The 23586-nt window shown below is 35.9% G+C and overlaps 1 protein-coding gene across 1 annotated transcript; it reads left to right on the forward strand.

Annotated features, from left to right (window-relative positions):
• The first annotated feature begins 6574 nt into the window (after positions 1–6574).
• LOC144442326 (ubiquitin-like-conjugating enzyme ATG3) lies at positions 6575–23179 on the forward strand. Its single transcript, XM_078131636.1, has 10 exons — positions 6575–6725; positions 9393–9434; positions 10850–10970; positions 12021–12128; positions 12539–12694; positions 13313–13350; positions 13974–14132; positions 14660–14784; positions 15802–15870; positions 21237–23179. The coding sequence occupies exons 1-10, from the start codon at positions 6648–6650 to the stop codon at positions 21316–21318; spliced, it is 978 nt and encodes a 325-aa protein (XP_077987762.1). The 5' UTR covers positions 6575–6647; the 3' UTR covers positions 21319–23179.
• Positions 23180–23586: the final 407 nt, after the last annotated feature.

Consider the following 23586-nt stretch of genomic DNA (forward strand, 5'->3'; position numbering starts at 1 on the left):
ATATAATCAGACATGTCTGCGCCCTAGCGATGCAAGTAGTCTCTGAAGTTACAAGCAGCATAAGCAAGTAATGATTTCTGTGTCGTATGATTATTAAAAAGCCGAGCGTGGCATATATTGGGCATATATTTCACGGTAAGTGTCCCGGACTCGAAACTTGCTTCGTGTAAGTTAAGACCCTAAACAAGGAACAACTCAGATCCAATCCTGCCTCTTGAGACTTTCTTCAAGTCAGAACAAGTCACAGAAATAATTTACAAACTCAGGAAAATGCAGTACAAAAAGGAGGTCAAGGAAGTGTTCGCCTGGACGTTATACAGCTTGGAAAACAAAATATTGTAAAACAAATATAAAGCAGATCATTGTGTAAAGGTTTATTCAAGCCAGTTTGTCCCGGTCTCAAATCACAGCTTTTTTTCAAGGTTTAGTGTTGTTTCTTTGATGAATTTAATGAGAAAGGATTGATATGGGTATACAAAAGGTAAAATCCTGTTTCCGCTTCCGATTATTAACCTCAATGTAATGGTTAATGAAGTGAAACAAAAGAGCAAACAGTAGACATGAATGATTGAAAGAGTGAATGAAAGTAATTAGATTCAGGAACTTGTCACCAAAAGACTCGGAAGACAAAGAAGTGTTTTCAATTTCATTAACAGAGAACAGAAACAAATTACAAAAGCACCTTTATGTCATGTGACTTGAATCGTCATGGTTATCAGTTCCGCCATATTGATCAAAAGTTAAAGCATGATATAGATAATGAAATTACGATGATCAAAGCAAAGACCGGTCAGTCGCTGTGTCTATTTTATATATAGTTCGACAGACAGGCAGTCAGTCAGTCAGTCGGTCAGTCAGTCAGTGATACAGACAGACACAAAACACGCACACACACACATGCACGCACAGACCATAGACCCTCCCTGGTGGAGGGTCTATGCACACAGAGACAGACAGACAGACAGATACACACACAGAGACAAACATACACACACACACACATACACACATAAACGCATACAAACACACTGAATAAGAAAACATACAGACAGGCAAAGAGAAATGCTGAGTTGCGTACAAATGAGATGGGAGGAGATACATCGAATTGATAGAAGGGTTTCGAGATATTAAATAAGGATAGATGCAGTAAGGAAAGAAGAAACGAAATAAAGGTGGAGGAAAAGTGGAATGGTTGCAGACTATATAGTATGATATTTTACGAGGTTATGTCCAAACGTCGTAAATCACATTCCTCTTAGCGGTACCACACCTGAAACCTACCCGACAAGAGGCTATTACATGTATTTTTCGTTGAGTTAGCAGTAGAATTGTATTCTGGCTTGTCAGAATGGTTATGTCCTGTAAAAGTCAATTGGTCTGGTTGCCTTGTCTATCGACATTGTCTGGTAATTACTTTACTTTCTTATGTAATTTCACCGGCATACTCACAAAACACAACAGAGTACAATGTACACTTACACCATCAAACACTCCGTGAGTTCATATCACATGATTGTAAAAGTCAATTTAAGCACATTAGCGGGTTTTTTTGTGTGTGAGAACTTTGATAACTTGTTAGGGTAACTTTTTTCAGATTGTCACGGTCCACACCTTTTACCCGGCCTTTGGCCTTGTATACTACATAATGTACACTCTCTACATTGTAAAGGGACATGGTCCAGGAAACACGTTTACAATTTTCTCTGTATAACACGCTACCAAATGTACACATCTGGCATACTAAAAGAACGATTATTCACTTGTGATTTATAGAACTGTCACCATCAGACGACTCGGAGTTAAAATGCATTTCATGAATATTCATAACTCCGAAGTCAAAAATTTCTTTATGACCAATCATTACCTTTTTTAAGTATAATATAACAGTAAAGGTCTTTTGAACAATACGTTGTCGCGGATTGAAAGACACGTGACACTGAGCGTTGAAATAAGTAATCAGACTCACCTTCATTTCATCTGCCACCTTCAGTAAATCGAAGGGAAAAACTCTATTTAATATGAAGGCATCTCTCCGCCGGGTTACAAGGAATACTTGCGCGCGAGCGCTTCGGGGTCCCAGCTACGAAAATCCAGCTAGTAGCTAGAAGTTAAAACTTTAGAAAACGTTGTCACTATTAAAGTAGACACGACTTGTGAAAACGTCTACCCCGAGATAACAAAGTGTACGTCGTACAACGGGGCAACATCGATGTGGAGACCAGAACTTTAACTTGGGCCTTTATGTGTTCGAAACTCATTTCATCATTGTCGTTAACGAACAAATAACGCTCAATCTGGACATGCACAGGGGAAACAAATGATCTTTAAAACACATTGAAACATAATATCTATAATCTATTCTAGTCTAGAATTTGTGTCGACATTTGGGGAATATCATAAACCATACACGTCTCACTTTCTACCGTTATGCTCCAGTTATATCTCCCAACAAAACATTTAGCTTCACATGTCTACAAACACGATAAATCTCACTCCCAGTATAAACTGATTGTAAATGTTATTGACTTTCTATTGTAACACTTTTCGACTTGGAAATGCTATGCATCTGAGATCGCTATAGAAATTATTTCAATAGTAGTCTGGGTATAAATGGCGTGTACCAACGTTTCTCCGGGTTGTAATTGTGTAGGGTACAATCCATCATCCAAGTCATCCATCGGTCACTGCGTCCTTTTGCGACCCATTTATGAACTTTGATTTATAAGGGAGTGTCCATTTTAACTTCCAATGGGTGGAGGTTTTTTCATCAAAGGGTATGTTTTCCATGCTCACTTTTATGACTTCCTATATTCACATAATCAATCAATCAATCAATCAATCAATCAATCAATCAATCAATCAATCAATCAATCAATCAATCAATCAATCAATCAATCAATTAATCAATCAATCAATCTGGCTTTAGGAAATTTCACTCATGCTAAACATCCTTAAATAATATAATTCACAATAGTCCTTTAATAGGTGTCCTATTTGTTGAAAGGCATTTGACCTTTCTCTTCAAAAATTGAAACTTTATATCTGTTCTGAGACAACAATATTGTTCTTGAAATCTTATTTTAGAGACACATTTCATACTGTATACTTTAATAGAATGTCCAGTATATGTGGATGTATAAAAGAGGTCCATTTTAGGTCCCCTGTATTTTTACTGACATCAACGACCTTCCTCTGGTTTCAGAGAATACCAATGAGTACATGTAATGCTGATGATACAAAAGTACCTGGTAATAAGACCTGACACACAAATTATTGAGACAAAACCTAACCATGATATAAATTCAATATATGACTCATTGGTGTAAACAAAAATATACCCATGTATCCTCAAAAGACAAAAGTTATGCTAATAGAAACCTCACAGCGAAAGTCAAGACAAAACAAATTTATTAAAATTTATCTGAAGACATATTAGCTCTGTGACCACGTGCACTAAAGTATCTTTTTAAAATTTTACATTTTAAACGTATAAAACAGTTTTTAGCCTTTAAATCCAGAATGACTTTTTTCAGTTGTTTTATCTTCAAGTTAGTGCACTTTGATTATTGTTAGGATTAGGATTATCTATAATTGATATCACAATACTACAATAGCTCGAGAGTTAAAGTCAGCGTAATTAATGTCACTAGCTAGGATACTTCTAATAAATAAAAACGAGTGAAAGTCATGACATCTAGACAGTCATGGAGAAAAAAAACATCCATATAATACAGAGGTAGTATGACGTGTTTAAAGTTACTCTAGATTTATAAGCTATACTTGGGAGCTTGGCAAATATACATGTATGTAAAGCTTGGTGAACACGACATACCAAAAACCAATCACTACACACACACACACACACACACACACACACACACACGCGCACACACACACACAAATCCATCATTTATTTCAAGAAAAATGACTCCAAAACACAGCTAATAACAAATCACTGCAAATGACTTGTAAAGGCACAGACAGTGTCAGTGACACAAATAGTAATGCCACGTTGGAAAAATTGACAATAACCGAGACAAATCAGCTAGCTAGTGAAAATCGAAGTGAATCACTGCAGGATGATAGAAACGACGACTCTCTGGCTACACATACTCGAGGTGAGGCTTCGTTAAGAAGTCACAAAGTTGTGACTCGTTTCATTTCCTGGTAAAAAAAATTATGGTCATAAAAGAGTTGACTTTATTTTGTAAGGGTGAACATAAATATTTTGGACACCAATTTTTCGATTGGAAAAATTGACCCCCACCGAAAATCCTTCTCCCCCTCCCTGGAAGTAAAACGTGTACACCCACTAAAGTCCAACAACCTATATATCATGAATTCCTTGACCTTACCCCACCATGGCCACAATAGCCATATAACAAAACAACCACGTGCCTTACTCAATAGTGTTCTCGGTGCAATTTAGCACAATACAATGAAAAACCACTACATAAATAAAGACTCTTATAATATAACCATTGACCTTCGTTCGTGTTCAATTAAACAGTTTCCGCCAGACAGAACTATCCATCTAGTCTTTGCCTACTCACATCGCGGTGTTCGTATGAACAATAGAGAGAACTTTAGGGCCTAAACAATTGTTTGGTTCCGGTTACCCGACGCCACCTAGTTTTTCATGCTGGCCCTAAACTATCTATTTTTTACGTGTTCGAGGAAAAATATATGATAGTCTCACAAGAAATAGTGGATGTGGAAACTGACATCAACTTAAAAAGAAAGTAGAAAGCTGTTCTTTCAATCTGTAATAGCCATACATCTAGATCTGATTTGAAGAAACCAATAACACAGAGACCATATGGAAAACAACGGAAAACATAATTACCTGAACTATACACTAACATATGAAAAAAATATCAACAAACGTATCAACAAAAAGATCTACCTACCCCACCTATTCTTAAATTTGAGCGTAATCGGAACCACAAAATATTTTTTCTAGGCTTAACAAAATAACATGTATTTGGAAACTTAGTGGAGAACGTCTGGGTTTCGATAGCTAAGGGACGATCGCACAATATCACATAAGCTTCGTTCGTTTCGGGGAGAAGGGGGTCTGGAATCAAAATGATTGTTGAACTTCATTTTCGCACTTCTAACCAAATTTCGACAACTTTTACGCCTTCAAGTATATCAGTTTCTGTATCTACTACTGAGTCAGCCAGCCAGCCAGCCAGCTAACCAGACGAAAAGGGGTGCAATTGGACAGTTTTATAGACTAAGTATACATTTTTCATTTACAATTCCTTGTTACATGTACTGTATCGTGTGTATATGTAATGCAACGGACGAGTCAAAGGAGGGTGATGAACAAGGCAATTTTCAAGGAGAAAGGCACGAGGTAGATAGTAATCAAACACTTCACTATATTATTTAAATTTGTGACAGGGGAACTAGTGTGGTCAAACACATCAAAGGGGAGGGAAGGGGGTCAGGTGTAATTGGTTGTTTGCTTTACAAAAAAGCAAACAAATAAGACAACAAAACAACACTCAAGTGTCCTGTTGTATGAGAAATTCTTTGAGGCGTTTGAATAATCATGTACTATACTAATTTGTTTTATCCACATTAATTGTTAGTTTGTTAACCACTGATTAACTTTGTTAAAATGTAAGCGTATTCATATTGTTATATTTCATGGATTGAAGAAATTGGTATTATCAACAAACAAATAAAATTGCAGGCGTCATTAAATTTGTTAATATCGTTAATATAGATAAGGAAGAGAATTTGTCTCAATATAGATCCTTGTGGTACCACACACTTCACTTGTTTCAGATTCGAATTAACCCAGTTTTAGTTTACGACCTGCTGACGATTTTCAAGATAACTGGAAGCAAAGGAGTGGAACACCTCTAATGCCATAATAAGAAAGTTTTGGATTATATCGTGGTCGATTGTATCAAATACTTTTTTTCCAGGTCGATAAAAATACCAATGGTGGTGAAACCTTCCTCCATTTTATCTGTTGGATTGGCACGAAGGTCAGCAAGGTCAGGTTTTGTACTAAAGTGTTTCCTAAAACCGTATGTATTAGGTACTCAGAAGAATGTTGTACTTATCAAGAAATGAAACCAGTCGTTCGTTTACTACATCTACAGGTAATAGCTGGCTACGTAAAAAGCGGCAAACTCACATTCAATCAAAGTGTGCCCTCAACGTTGAGTTCAATGTTTTCTTTCGTCAGTTATTGGAAAAATATACACGAACAACCAAACACTAAAAAAGAAACAGGTTAAGATGCAGAGTGTTTATAATAATCGACAGAAAAGAAATGTAAGAATAATATATTTTATAATTAGCATAGGTCAGGATGTGAGCGACGTTAAGAAAGACTTTCATAATGACTTGAAAACGGAAAAATAGTTATTCGCCGTTTTTATCTTGCATTCATTGTACATACGCCCCATTTTCGCTGAAAGGAATTGATCGAATCTGAAACGATGATGTATCTGAATCGAGGGATAATTGAACAGTTGTGAGGATTCACTTTAGTCGTGGTTTCCTGGTTCTTGCCTGTCAAGTCTGAAAGAAGCTCTTTCGATTTAGAAGAGTTCGGTCTGAACGACAGGTTCGACCTGAAAGGCACCGTAAAAGCGGATTTAGAGTTTTTTGATACTGCAGCCATGGCCATGCAGAGTATGATAAACAATCTCAAGGGCACGGCGTTAGGCGTTGCGGAATTCCTCACTCCCGTTTTAAAGGTACGACTAAGATTGTCACCATGTCATCCCGTATGTCTGATGCAGAATTTATTTTATTTGCGAAGATTGCTACTGACACCCGTAGGTTTGTACTTCTAAGTTCAAACCCCAAAACGTCTCAGCGTGTCTCTCAAGAACTGCAGATGAAATATGCATGATTGTTATATTGACATAAAACATCGAGCATATTTATGCTTGATTATCAAATTTTTAAAGTGGTGACGTCATTTGATGAGTAATGTTCTGCTTCCACTTTCATATATTGTTGGCACTGTCTTAGCTAGTGCATGATTGAAGGTTAACACATCGTCGTAAACCACTTGTCCTTTTTACGGCAGTGCTTAACAGACGCCCCCGTATCGTTGCGTCAGCGGAAAAAATGTGATCTGGCTTGCGAAACTCAGATTTACAGTGTTCGTGTAGAAATTAGAAGTTGCTGCATCATTTTGGAAAATGTACCCAGAATTGTTGAAAATATAGAACTTTCCTAGCTTCTTTTCTCGTCATTTTTCTATGCTATTGCTATTGCTAGTATTCCATCATTACAATCACATTGTGTTTATGTTTCCTACAGTAGTGTATTGCACTATAGTATAGACTGGGTGGACTTGATTGAATAACCCGGTCGATTCCACTCAGGTCACGACTGGCTTACACCATGGAAGTATAGCCCACTATACTTCCATGCTTACACCGTCTGCATGCTAGGGATAGTTCACCTGACGAATCCAATCAAGTGTCAGCTGACAGTGCAGTGTTCACTTATTCACATATGTCATCTCCCGATAGATGTCATAAAACTTGCACAGCTACTCTAAAATTATATTTCAACCCTTAGCTTCACATGCAAAGATGTTATTTTGCTTTTTTAAGTACATATAACGGAAATATAAACTTTCAGATTACGTTTATCATCCCCCGCTACCATCGTTTGATCGTCTATAACCGACAAAATCAGTTGGACTATATGGAGTATCCAAACAGAATGCGCGCACACCACCCCTGTATCAAACAAGCTTAAAAAAAACTGAATCGATGTACACCGTGATAAACTGGGGGAGTCAGTCAAGTCCACACACCCTCTGTAAGGTATGCCGTGATGGGGGCACCCTCACACATTGGTCAACACCTCCCATAGGTGTGAGGAGGCTGGTGAGGGTGGAATGGTGTAACGTATCTTACAGTCTAGTAATTAGTACTACTAATGCAAATCACTATTAGTAGGCCACAGACAAGGAAACCCTTGTATATATACTAGTAGTAATATTTTACTTATTGATTGTGTGACATGCAAATCATTGACAGGAGAGTCATTAACAGGTGATGTAGCCAAGTGGGGAAAACCATTTTGTCAATGTGTTATTCTGCATATGTAGCATATGAGTACAAATTGTACTACACGGCTCAAAATTATCAGTAGTTCCATGCCCACAGACTACCAATTCTTGTCACATGGCTACCATAATTTGCAGCTGGTAGAACACTTAGGCTACCACTGATTATGTGATGAGGATGGAAGATTTATGGACATGAAAGTATTTTAATGACACAAATATTTCCAATTTCAATCAGGAATATGGGACTACAGGTCACAAGGTTACAATAATTGTAAAGTTCTTTGATTAGTCTAGGAAAGTGCTATATAAAACTCACAATAACATATTCACCATTTCTGACAAGAAAATGTCTTTTATCTAACACCAAGTTATAATGTACTTGCAATCCCTTCCACAGAGCAGATCATGTCGCCAAATACAGACAAACATTTTTGTTAGGTCAAAGAGATGAAAACTGGTGTTTTTTTATGAGTCATCGCATAGTAAGAGAAAGGGGAAAATCAAAAATACTGTTTGGTAATAGTGCATCAAATTTGTTGAGAAGACTGACTGACACTGCCCTCTAGCCTGGAATCCATACTTGGTTGCCCATCATATAAAAAACCCCACATGCATTGTATTCAAATCGATCTGTATTCCAGGCCAGCTAATCAAAACTTCAAACTTCACGAGTGTGTGAAATGTGAGGACGCTCTTTAAAATATACTGAGAGAGTAATTTTGTCATTGTATGGTATGGTTCATATAGGTTTATGTTACTTGTATATATTTAGTTCTTTGTATGTCTCATTAGCTCAGCTAGAGAGATTTATTTTGTGATACCAGATGTGCCTCTAGTGTTTGTACAGTACGTTGAATATTCATACTTTGATGAAAATAAAGAAATGCAATACAATATCAAAAAATGTCTTCAATAGGGAACTTGCAATCCAGACTGAGCATGCTCAGATGCAAAGGACTATGGGATTGTCTGTGGTTATCGTAATACCTAATCAGGAGCTACTGATAAAATAAACCTCTCACAATTGTCAGGGTAACAATGAATTGATTATTTGTGGTTGCAAACGATGTATCAACATTGTTTACAATACTAATTGATTAGTGTTTATTATCACATTTCCCATGATGCAACATTCAACATGGCGGGTTTGCAAGTTCCCTATTTCAAAGCATGGCTTGATTTATGTATAAGTCTACACTATTTCAAATTTAGCATTGTACGTCGGAAAAATCATGACACAAGTCTTGAAATATTTACCCCTGGTATTCCTAGATTTTAGTTACTTCTTTTTCATATAACATTGAATTATTTCTTTCTATTTTTCTTGTAGGAATCCAAATTTAAGGAAACTGGAGTAATAACACCAGAAGAGGTGAGAGGATTTCACAGATAGCTTTATGATTACACTTTCAAATTCTCCTAAAAATTGTGTTATGCTAAGAGTATGGAGGTCAGTATGCCCTTCAAACTTAGTGGTTAAGTATGGACCTAACTTTGATCCTTCTAATCTTGTCTTAAAAACATCCACATTTGTCTTATCAATGCTCTTTTACTAATAATCCTCACTACGTACCCATTGTGCACAATTCATAACTTTCAATTTCATTAGGAGGGAACAAGTGACAAACAAATTTTAGTATGTTTCAAAAGTTTCAATCACCATAGATAAAGTGACTATATTTCACAGTTCATGAAAATAAATTGGTTGCAGTGAAAAACATTAAAGAGTTCTTTCATGTAAAGATTGTCATGGTGCTGTATTTCATGCTACCATCACATATAGTGTTTGTGTACAGTTCTATGATGAATGTATCCATGTCTCTTGTGATCTAGACTGTAAGATACGTCGTGATGTTCTGCCCTCACCGGCCTTGGGTGATGTATGAGGGCGCCCCATCACGGCATACCTTACAGACTACTAGTGATCTTTAAAAAATGTGAAACGGTGCAGTATCATGTATCCAAAATACAACTTAGCTAGGTTAATATGTCTTATGGAATACAGTATATGGTATTTTTGGTTATTGGAAAGACAAAAGATTGTATAGTTTGGCCACTAGGGGTGCTATTCTATAGTAGGTTATGATCTGATGATGTGAGCCAGTGTTGTTCATCACTATGGCATACATTGTACTGTGAAAATCATCCTTTCTAATGTCATGACATTTGTGGTTAATTCAAATAGTTCTGTTTCTTTGGTTTTGATTGTTTTTTAGCTGTAGGTACACATGGAATTTATTTCAGTCATTTTGTTTATAGCTACTTGTTCTACCATCATTTGGCATACATAATGACAAGGTTAACTCCCATTTTCTTCAATCTGAGGTGCTACAAAGTGGGTAACAGGAATGTGATGTCTTGTCAAAGAAGTATAATTGTTGCTTGTTGTAAGGTACTCCAAATCATTGAACAGTTCTTATTGGTTTAACTATTGGTAAAGATGCTTTTGATATTCAGGGGTGAACAAATCATTTTGTGAACTGGTGGTCCCCGGACCAGTGCCTTAGAAAATCCAATGGTCCTGCTGAAAGAATCCGTGGTCCCAGGTCCCGCTAATGTGAAACATTAAATCTTGCCTATGAATCTGTATATTCAGACGACTTTTTAACATAGTTATTAACAGTAAGGTACTGGTCCAACAGACCAGACAAGGTAAAATTTGTGTGGTCCGCCCCAAAAAAATTGCTAGTCCCGAACCCAGGACTAGTGGATTTGTTCACCCCTGATATTGATCATCAGAAACCGCAATCATGTAATTTTACTCCCTTTTTTTCTGTAAATTAATAGTTTGTAGCAGCTGGGGACCATCTTGTTCACCACTGTCCAACCTGGCAGTGGTCAACTGGTGATGAAAGCAAAACCAAACAATACTTACCCAAAGAAAAACAATTTCTAATTACAAGAAATGGTAAGTATTTTATATTTCTGTCAAGTGTTCAGTTACAAAATGACCAGTTATTATGGTGAACCAAATCATAATTCCATGGTTGAATTTTAAATGTATTTAAGATGAACAATGGTACATTCTAAAAGACTAGAGATTCACACTTTTTTTCTAGCCTTTCACTAACCCATCAGAAGTGTATGTTTTGATAATTTTTTTTGATGTATTTCTGTCAAGTTTTCAGTTGTAAATCAGTCATTTATTCACAGTGTTGTTGATCAACTTTCACTGCCACACTGTATAATTTATAGTTTTGTCAGTTGGCAGACTTTCATTTATCACTCTTTGACACACCATGTCTACCCTGATGCAGTAATTGACAGGTGCCATCATGTCACTGTGTTTAGGTCTAATAAATGAAATTGTTTGGTGCTGGTTACCTGACCCCACCTAGTTTTTCACTTCGACCCTAAACTTTTTTTTTTACATATTTGAGAAAAAAATAAAATAAAATCGTGAAAATTGTGAAGTCTCGCAAGAAATAGTGGATACGGAAACTGACATCAACTTAAAATGACAGTCGATCATAGGATGACAAAGACAACAGTTTATCTACTCAGTAGAGATTTTAATGACACAGGTTTCTCACCTTTTAAAGTGGCCATATGGATGAGAATTTGGTATTTATTTTGGATTTTTATTTGATAAAACAGCTTCACTATGTTTTTCTACTTGAAAAAAAAAAGTGAAATAACATATACCAAGTTCATGTTCGCAACTCAATAAACTGCAAAACATTAAACAATGTGTAAAATGTTTGTTATTGTACATACAATAACAAACTTTTTACACTTTTTGCATCTTTTTGCAATGTATTGAGTTATGAACATGGACTTGGTAAATGTTCTTTCACATTATTTTTTCAAGTAGAAAAACATAGTGAAGATGTTTTATCAAATAAAAATCCAAAATAAATACCAAATTCTCATCCATATGGCCACTTTAAGTTGTTTGATTTTCAAAACAATAAATTTGCTGTTTCTTTATTACTTTCTCTCTCAATACCCTCTTTAGTTCCATGTTATAAAAGATGTAAACAGATGGAATACTCAGAAGAGAATGAGGCTATAATTGATGCAGATGATGGTGATGGCGGATGGGTTGATACACATCATAATGTTGGTAAGTCAGTTGCCATGGTAATGCTGGCTGGATGAATACACAAAAAGTTGATATGTCTGTTACCATGGTAATGCTGGATGGATGGATGAATACACAGAAAGTTATTGTTAGTTGCCATGGTAATGCCGGATGGGTGGATACAAAAATAATGGTATGTCAATTGCCATTGTAGTCCTGAATAGATGGATACACAAAAAGTGTATTGTATGTCAGTTGCCATGGTAACGATGGATGGATGGGTGAAGCCAGGTGTGAAAGTAATAATGGATGCATGGATTGATGGACAGTGTGGTATTAAACCCCCCCCCCCCCAACTTTGTAGAAGTCAGTTGTCATGGTAACCAAAAAAGTAAATCCGTTCAGGGATACAGCAATGAATTTCATTGGATTTCTTTTCTCTTTCAACACAGACCCCAGTGAAATTAACGCTACTAATATACCTGATGCTATGGCTGATATGTCGTTAGGAAGTAAATCAGGTGCATCTGGTGCTACCACGTCAACGCAAAATGATGACGATGATGATGAGGATGATGATGATGATGAAGAAGCAGAAGACATGGAAGGTAAACTTTGATGAAGCTTTCTCGATTTGTTATTATCAACCGTTGTTTTGTATTGCATCTTTCCCTTTTAGTTTGTTGAGTTATACTGGTTAAGTGGTTGGAGTGGCGAACCCTGAATCTGAAAATTGTTGGTACATGTATTGCTGCTGCCATTTGTTACTCAATTGTTTAAGTCCTTGGGCAAGATTTGAACCACAATTGTGCCTCAGTCAACCCAGCTGTATAATTGTGAACCTGGTAGGATAGAGGTTGCAATGTGAATACTTTAATCCTATGTGCTTACAGAGACGGCAATGGTTTGCATGTTCCAGAGGGGTTGAGGAAGTATGAAGGGCCATTGTGCCACTAGAGATCCATGCCAGGGGTAATAATTGTGAAGCGCTTTGAACAGAGAGTGGGAAAGTGCTATATAAAGTCCCTTGATAAACAATAACAGAACAGAACATAACAACATAACATTACATGACAACATAATGTAACATAATGTAACATAATATAACATTATATAACATTATAATCAGCATAGTTACAACTTGTATCGCTGTTAAAATGATGCAAATTAGAGGGTTTTTCTGCAGTATGTTTTGTAATTTGTTTTTTCTTCTCCCCTTATTTCAGCATTTGAAGAAAGTGGTATGTTAGAGGCTGAAGATAATGTAAGTATTAGAGATTTAGACTACTGACAGAAGTGAATCTATGGTTGAGTTTAGGAGTGTGTTGTGCAGTGCTCTTTAGGCCAAATATAACATATTGTGTATTTCTGATAACCCGACCGACACTAGTTTAAGCCTCCAACCCTAAGCATTTTTTGAAACATTTAAAACAAAAAGATACAAAATTCTTTGTCTTCTTGACCTTCATGCATGTCTGTTTCCTTTCCCCGGTGATGTCTGTATATATTTCGTCAAACTATCATAGAAGGGGTATTCTGACCAACATTTTGTTTGTGAAGTTTTTGGGTTGAAACAATATTTTTCAAAAATAAAAACAATTGAAAAGATAAATAAAATAAATTCCCAACCTACATATGCTATTTTCTGAGGCCATGCTATCAGAAACACACAAATATATAATTTTTCATCTCAGTGTAATGGCCTCAATGATAGATAAAAAAAATATAATCAGGTAAATGCATTGGGAAATTTCAGCGTTTACAGATATTGACACGTTTAAGTTTGTTTAATCTCCCAAGAGAATACGCTCTGGCTTGAAATTACTAAGCTTGTGCATCACCAATTCCTGTAACAGAGGGGAATTTTGTTAACATTTGTGTCTCTAGGCAACCATTGATCCTACACAAATCCAACCTCCAGAGGACGCTGTTCAGGGTGCAGCAGCACAAGACAGTGGAATACTACAAACTAGAACGTATGATTTAAATATTACATATGACAAGTATTACCAAACACCAAGGTTATGGCTTTATGGTTATGATGAGGTGAGTGTCAAATGATTTTACTAAAGGGTAAAGAAGCTGAGTATTAATGGAGGGAGGGCAGAAAATTACTTTCTAGTGAAACTCTCAAAATGTGTTTAAATCTCACAACATATAGCTGTAGAGTACACAGTACAAGATGAAAATGTATCATTTCCAGATTAAAAACAAAAACAAATCTGTGGCTAATTTACAGTCTTCTCTCTAACTATGATTAAAATCGTGAAACCTGGCACAAAATGTCGTCTGGTTCAACAAAAATCTTACTAACATTGCTATATTTTGTCTTTTGGCACAACAAATATCGTACCAACAGAGTGCTACATTTGATCGTATAGTTCAGCAAAAATCACTGGATTTGGATGATTTGAGGTGAATTTCCGGACATGTTTGCATTTATGCAGACACCAGAACATATCCTACTAGTATAAAGACATGTAAATAGATACACTGATTATCTGGCCATGTTATGTAAAGTTTCATACCTTTTAGTTTGAGGCTGTATAAATGTCGTCCTAAATTTTGTCCAGAACCGGAAACCATTGACAGTACGGCAGATGTATGAAGACATCAGTCAAGACCATGCCAAGAAAACAGTTACAATAGAAAACCATCCACATCAACCTGTTACCATGGCGTCAGTTCATCCATGCAGGTAAATAACTTCATTCTGTTACTTTCTGAATATACTAAAAATCTGTATGTTCTGTATATAGTAAATGTATTATGTTCTTTTGGATATACTTTTAATGACCTTTGACCTGACCTTTAAACTCTTATGGTAAAAGTGTCAAGTACCATATTCTCTTTGTTGATTCTTCCGATGACCATTAAAAAAGTGTCCTTTTGGGTTGAAATTGAAGAGTAGTTTGAGAAAACCCAAGTATGTAGCTTACTGTATTTTGTTAAAGTTGATGTTATTTTGTGATAATTTTATGTTTACTGACATATGTTATATGTCAGGACAAAGAAAAGATCGTTACTATGGTTGTCAAGGATATTTTGATGCCTGCCTAAGTATTGTAATGGGATGCTCCAATTGCCCACTGAGTAATTTTGTGTATTAGAGGTCATGTGATCATATTTTGCTAAAAGGTTATTTGGGTATTTGAAATGTATGTGATTATATTGTAGACCAATGGGGTATTTAGGTATCAGATGTCATGTGATCATATTCTAGACCAATGGGTATTTAGGTATCAGATGTCACATGATTATATTCTAGACCAATGGATATTTTGGTATCAGATGTCATGTGATTGTATTCTAGACCAATTGGTATTTAGGTATCAGATGTCACATGATTATATTCTAGACCAATGGGTATTGAGGTATCAGATGTCATGTGATTATATTCTAGACCAATTGGTATTTAGGTATCAGATGTCATGTGATTATATTTTAGACCAATGGTTATTAGGTACCAGAGGTCATGTGATTATGTTTTGGACCAATGGGTATTTAGGTATCAGATGTCATGTGATAATATTCTAGACCAATGTGATTTAGGTACCAGAGGTCATGTGATTATGTTTTGGACCAATGAGTATTTAGGTATCAGATGTCATGTGATTATATTGTAACTAAATGGCAGTATGGCAGTGCATATATTATGTAGTACTAGAAATCTTTGAACATTCTTTCAATGATGTGATGTATGATTCTATTTCAGACATGCTGATGTTATGAAGAAAATAATTCATACAGTTGCTGACGGAGGCGGAGAAGTTGGAGTACATATGTATCCTTTGAAGTGTACAAATTTTCTGTTGTTTTCTCATTCCAGTCCACCAGACACGTTAAAACCAATCCAGGGAAAAAAGTAGATATAACAACAAGATGGTACAATGTAAATAAAAAATCATTCACATCTGTACTCTAGGAATAACACATGTAGTTGGTGTTACAGGCACTCTTACACAAAAATAAATCGTACTGTCCACAGTAAATGAACAAAGGGTTAATCTAGTTTAGAATTTGTTGTATTATGTATTGACAAGCAATAGATAACATGTATGTATTATATATATTATAACATGTGTGCCAATGATTACATGCACTGGTGCACACATACTAGTGGTATTTTCACTGCAGTGCAATACCGAAAACGTTATTGCATACCTGCATGCAAATGATATGCAAATGAGGATGTGATCATTCGCTACAAAGAAAATCACGCTTTATGATTTTTATAGAAATTTACCAATTCAGCTAACTACATGTAATAATAACAGAACCCCATGACATGCAAGTGTCAGTGTGGGTACTCACGAGCATTTGCACTCATGCTTGCAGTGTTCTCTGCACCCGTACTTTCACGAGCGTGCAAATACCCAGAGTCTGCTACACTTGCACTCAAGTGACATGGAATTCTCTTACCCCTTGAGAAAAAAAAAACGCATAAAGACTGAACTTGTACATGCTGTAGGAAAAATGTTGTCATGTGCTCGGTAAAAAAAGAAAAAAAAAAGAAATATTGAACTGAAGGATATAAATTAAAATGTTGAATTTATTGTAACTAGGTTAATTTTTCATGCAAAAATACCTGAACATTGAATTTGAGTCTCATAGGTTTACCCTAAAATAATTGACAAAAAAAACTTGAGGTCATCCCAAAAATCTTGAGCAGCTGCATCACACAGTCTTAAAATCAATTTCCCCTCTTGCACTTTCCCTACAACACCAGACCTAATTACGTCAGTCACTGTAATTGGAATAATATAGGACAGCCCTGAAATAGTTTGGGTACCACAAAAGTTATATGGCAGACTATCATATTTGTGGAGGGTGCATGAACTGAATGATAGAGGTCCACTAAACCCATTTTGGGCTGTACAATGATTCAAATACCCTGATTTCGGAAGAGTTCACGAACTCTATGATTTAGAGCTACTAAATCTGCACTAAAGGATTTATCATATACTCGACTGGTATTGCAGGTTAACCTGTACAACATATTTCCACCAAACCCACACTAGGGCTGTGTGAGTCTATCAAATACTCTGATATTAGGAGTTGGGTGTACATGTATGGTCTGTGTTAAGAACCACTAAACAACTAGGGTTGTGAGGGTTTATCATATACCCAGATATTGGGAGCTGGGTTTATAGTCTGTACCACTTTAGGGGCCACTTAACATACACTCGGGCTGTAATGGGTTTATCAAATACCCCGATATTTTGAGCTGGGTTTATGGTCTGTACAACTTTAAGGGCTGTAAAGGGTTTATCATATACCCAGATTTTGGGAGCTGGGGTATGGGTATATGATAAACCCTTTACAACCCGAGTGTAGGTTAAGTGGCCCTTAAAGTTTTACAGACCATATGGTATGTGTTAAAGTGTACATACAAAGGTACATACTTTTTTTCATAATTATGTTTATTTTGCCATAAAAATAAATGAAATTGCATTCATACTTCTAAATATTGCGCGCATTGGCAAGAAAGTCGCAAAAATACTTGCCCCCTTAATCCCCTGTGCTTCGACTAACTTCGGCACCTCAACCAGCTCACGAAAGGTGTCGAGGTCCCACATGTTACAAAAGCCTTCTAAGCCTTTGTGTAATGTTTACTTATGAATTACTAATTACGCTTGCCATATAGTATTATCTGTAACTGTACATATTGTGGTGTACCAGTTTAGTCTTCCGACAACAGTGGTTCCTTGGTGTTTTGTTGGCAGCACCCGCAGTAAAACATCACTCTACACACATTTCCGAGTGATATAACTGAGTAGGTAATAATGGGTGAAGGCAGTTGAAATCACGTAAAAACTGGACAGTGACGCCATACAGTGAAAGTCGGTAAATGTTACCGGGGCCGGGGTTCTCCACGCCACCGGTGTAGCCATGATCAAAGCGAAAAAAGGAAGACAAATAAAATTATTTGAAATGATGTTTTCAAGAAAACAAGTTAGCTTCATAAAATATTTTCATTACGATAGCATTTGTTTTTAAACAATGCGTAGTCCGATTGTATGTTTTGATTTCCATGTTGCTGGGAGTCGATCGTTTTCATTGTGATACATCACATGTACATCGTCGGAATAATATCAAAGTAAAAAGACGCAACGCTCATTATAATGTAACAAATTTGCTATTTTTGTTTCCATTGTTTTGTCTACATGAACAATTACTGTGTCATGCCAATCACATGTCAAAAGTGGATGGACACAGCAAAGTACAGTCAGCACTAAGCTTCACGCTCCCAGGTCAAATAACTTCCACAACGTGAGACATGTCTATCCATAAAAAACTCAAAAAAAATGGTCGGAGACAATACACAATACACCACAGTACGGCCGGCTTCAGTGAACATGGGCGTGCTTGAAAGAAGATGAAACCACTTCATGTCACTGTGTGGATGGTAATGAACGCAGTAAAAAATGAAATAAAGTATGTGTACACATAGCTTTCAAGAGGGACAGTTATCCAACAAAACGTTCTGCTCAAACGAATTTGTGGGTCTATTTTCGCGAAGATTTTGAATGGTCATAGATTGAATGTACTGTTACGACACATGCTACATTTGAACAACTTGAGAGAATATTAAGGGGAACTCTTGAAGCCATTCTCATTCGATCTCTGTATGTTTGATGGGTATGGAAATATTACATAATTTTCGTTTCGATTACATTGTCTGCAGGAGCTGTTTTCCACCCATTGAATAGTTATGTCAACAAAGGACGCTGATAACAGCATTCACTTTATGTAAACAACACGGCTTCACTAGGACATACTAGTACGCAGTATAACTTATAAGACAGCAAGGCATAGTCAGAAAACAAGCACTAAACTTGCATGGTGGATATTTAAACACAGGTATACTATTACATATAATGTGTACTAGCCATGATGACATTTGTCTGTGAAATTTACATCAGAAAAAACTTATAAAGCAGTGTCATTCAGTCTCTGTGGTTGACCACACCTTCCTCACTCATTCACTACCAGAGGAACTATCGTTACTGCTAGCGGTCGGTTCGAATGAATTTGGCTAAATTACACAATCAGATGTTAATGCTGGAGTGTATTGCTCTACGCTTGAGGAATCTGATCAATATTCAACGTCGGGTTCTGGCGAAAACGGGTTTTGAAGTTGACCTTCTGGTTCGACCATAATGGCTTTACATGTAAAGATACACTGACAAATGCGTTTGTGTTCCTGCATTGACGTCATAAAGTTCCAAATCCTGTCCTATCCATATGCAAATGAGAGGTACTTACCTGAAGGTGCTCTGTGGCTGAGCCAAGAGTGCCTCATTTTTCGCGCAATTTCTCGTGTTAGAATTATATTGTACTATTACAAACCCAATTTCCTTTATTTTTATGGCAAAATAAACATAATTACGAAAAAAAGTATGTACCTTTACATGTACACTTTAAGAACCATTAAACACATACTTGGGCTGTAAATGATTTATCTTCAATCATAGGAATTTGAAGTGACAAGAGAAATAACATATTTGACATATTATATTCCAGAGATTTAGGGCCAAGCACATGCTTTTGAAGTAAAAAGAGCTATTTGAGTAGATTTATAGATTGGGATTTAATATATTTGCATATTAACACATATGTGCCAATCAAAATAATTGCGTGGATTGCATAGCTTGTCATATTAAACATTGTTATAGTGTGGTTTTTATAGTTTGTGCACAGTATTAGAGAAATGTGTTATTAAGGAACGCCAGCTTGTCCACAAATCCCACACATATGGAAGTGAATTTAATATAAATCTCTTCTAAAATAAAAACCTTAGGTAATTGATACATATATCTATATATCTATTCTCTATACCTTTTCCTCTTTTTGTGGTGTTTTTGAATTTTTTTTATATTATAAATTATTTGTGCATGCTTAATCATTTTTTTTTTTATATATTTGCCTCAGTTTTCATTTGTCATCATAACTCAATTCTTGATGCATCAGTGTTTCAATTTTCACTAGATCAGGTATCTATAGAGAGAGGTCAAACATAGAATTATGATAGTCGCATACTTAATGCACCATTGAACACTAAAATACAGGTAGTTAAGCATTGCACGGAGATTCGACAAGATTATAAAGGATACAACACACCTGGCGCATCATTTTTACGAACTCCTTCCCTCAGGGAAACTTTTTAGATCCTTTAAATGTAAGACAAACCGTTTTTTACACAGTTTCTTTCCAAAAGCAGTTCAAAACTGTCGCATTTGAATGTAGCGTTTTACGATTTTATTTTTATGTCGTAATACTGCATTTTTATCAGTCGTTTGTGATTATATGGTGTTTTTGTGGTGTCTTTTTTGTATTTGAGTGTTTTAGCAATGCCAAGACACATTCCTCTCGATTCTATCGATTGGCAATAAAGAATATTATTATGAGCATTAGTAAAATAAAAAGATTCTACGAATTGATCAATATTTCCATATTCTTACATATATGTACCAACTATTGAGTGTTTGCATTTTGGCATACACATTCTGTATGTGTAGTGCAATATTGTTATGTATAATCTCCCGATATTCTGAATGAGTGCTACGTCATCGAGGATGAATGTCGGCCGTATCCCTCCCAGCTGATAGGTGAGGAGGGATACAGACATAGGGGAATCATGAGTCCGATAATTAGATATTATTCCCCAATATTTTTCTTTGTGCAGCCATTGAAAATGCAAGTGACCTAAGGAGCCTTGTCACTATGGGTCACTAAACAAGTAGTAACAAATTCCATAGGTTATGGGTATTTTCCATCTGAATGAAGAAAAATATTGGGTCATAATATAATTATTCGTCTTTAAGCATAATTTTTGAAAAATTGGGATAAATAATGAAGATTTGGAACATTTTGACCCAGAGTTCGAGTGCTGCAGAACTACATGTAGAGACGTTGACATGGGTTGTCTTGACGTAGAACAACCCAGGTATTTAATCCATATTTTCTGTTCAAATACAATAACTTGGCTTGTGCATGGTATATTGTAATACCTCAAAAACACATGCAAAAACTATGTACACCAGACTACAACTCATGAAATGGTGTTCTGTGATATACTTGTAGTAATTTTTTTGTAATTTGATTAATTATTGTAAAATGTGTTCATTCCTTAACTCTCATTTTCAGGTATTTGTTGATTTTTCTCAAGTTTGTCCAAGCGGTAATACCAACAATTGAATATGATTACACTAGACACTTTACCATGTGAGAAGATTTAGTACCACTCAAATCAGAATTTAAACATTTTTACACGTCTATGTCGCACCCAAAAGTTAACTTTACTACCCATTTTTCAATAGAATGACCTAATCTTCCATTGGATATCAATGGGCACATACTAAAATAACTCAAACTTTGGGGAAGAAGGGTGTAATTAAGATATTGTTGAGAGTGATTTATGGCCAAAATACTTTCAGTAATAATGTAGAATGATTTATTGAATATGATTCAGAAATTGCATGAGAAAATTAATCTAAGTCTTGGGTTTTTCCAAATCAAAATGAATAATATTATCTATAAAATAGACATTGCAACAAATGTATCAGAGATATATGAATAACTGGTAGTCAAAATACACACAATAATCTATAGATTTTGACTACTACATTTATCATTTGTCTCTCCCCTTGAAGTCTAAGGTTTCAAGACTATTAGTTTCTAACCCTGATTGGTCAAACTGACTCAATCATGAACCAAAAGTTGTCCATGCAAATGAGTAGACCTCAAACCTTTAGAAATGATATAAACAGTGGATAAGTTGCATCCTGAGCTGACAAGTATACCATATTTGGACATTACATAACTGCCCCCACAATAAACACTAACTTGTCATTGGACAGAATTCTGTGATTGATTAACAAAGACATGATGTTAGTGATTGTGTGCGTGGCTTTGTTTGAATTTGAAATTTCATCTCGGGATCTCATTGAGCTAGACCTTGTGTAAAGAGATCGTCAGATTCTAACCCAATATACAGCATCTAGACTAAGGCTGTATATGTTAGCACACACCGTAAACGATGACAAGCTGAGTTACTATCCAACAACAAATTGACAAGTAAAAGAGTCTCTTTTCAAAATATCCATGTTTTATCAACTGTTTTTCCAACATGGCTTCCTCCAAAAACAAGGTTAACTTTGAAGTAGTAAGTTGAAAGCATATTTGTAAAACCACTTTACGGTGGAGCTTGTTTGTTACTTCAGCTAGAAAATACAAACTCTGACTTGTAAGAATGGTTGGAAGGTACTTGGACATAAAGATGTTAGTGATGCAGTGTCTGAAGCAAAAAACATTGTTGTAAACCACAGCCTCAGTTACGACACCGTCGAAGATGCACTCTTGGTATTTTGCAGTGTTGTGGAAGAAATGGTAGCTGTGGTTTGTAAGAATATAAAATGGCATAAACTCTAAGCCATCACTATTTAGATGGTGTTGGGGCATTACAGAATAGGTATGTCATGGGCATTGTTGTAGTAAACACACAATACCAGGTTGTTGGTGACCGAGTGGTTAAACCAATTGCCTCTTACCACTGTGGTCGGGGTTCGAACCCATTCAGGGTTTGATTAAAATATACCACGCTGCGTTGTTCAGTTTGACTCTACCGAACAACACAGGTTTTCCCCAGTTTCCTCCTGATTAACACTGAACCCATGATGGATGGTTCTCACTGGACTTCTTGGGAGACAAGTGTTTAATATATGCTTAAAGAACTATCCAGTATAAGTAAAAGATTACCCTATTGGATATTGATTTGTCAGTGGCAGCCAATCAGGTTAAACATTACAGATTGTGCTAACATTTGCAGCTATGAAAGCTTAGACTTCAAGGAGAGAGACAAACATGTAGTGTAGTTAAAGTCATTTGATTATTTAATACAAAAGAGTTAAAACTTTTTGTGTTTGTAAATGAGATGAATTATAGCATTTATGCAAGATGATAGCACAAGAAATACCAGACATTAAATTCTTTATCAAGAATGTTTTCATGTTTTTACCCAGCTACAAGATATTCTACGCTTAGGGGTGAGATCAATAGTTCAATGTAGGATAAAAACATTAATTCTTTTATTTGAGGGGTGGGGGTTGAACCATTTTGTGGGGCTGAGGCCTAAAATAAATTCTTAGTTTTGAACCTGCAATGAACTATTGATCTTACCTCTAAGAATATTAATATAACCATGGGCCTCTCAGCAACTGTACAAGACCTGCCACCATGAGACCTTATTATTTTTAATTTGTCAGCGGAAAAAATATGCTCTTGCTTGCGAGAAAGTGTTATAAAACACAGGTAGTTTACAGTCATAGAACTTTTCCAAGATATAGAAATTAGCTATTGTGGTATCGTGGAATTCATAATTGATATGATATTATTTAGGGATACTAGTAGAGTACACATGCCACTAGAAACCACCTGTTGATTTCATTGAATCCCTGATAATATCAATTATTGTATGACTATATATATGTCCCAAATC

The sequence above is a fragment of the Glandiceps talaboti genome, chromosome 11, assembly GCF_964340395.1.
Source record: "Glandiceps talaboti chromosome 11, keGlaTala1.1, whole genome shotgun sequence".
Classification (NCBI taxonomy): domain Eukaryota; kingdom Metazoa; phylum Hemichordata; class Enteropneusta; family Spengelidae; genus Glandiceps; species Glandiceps talaboti.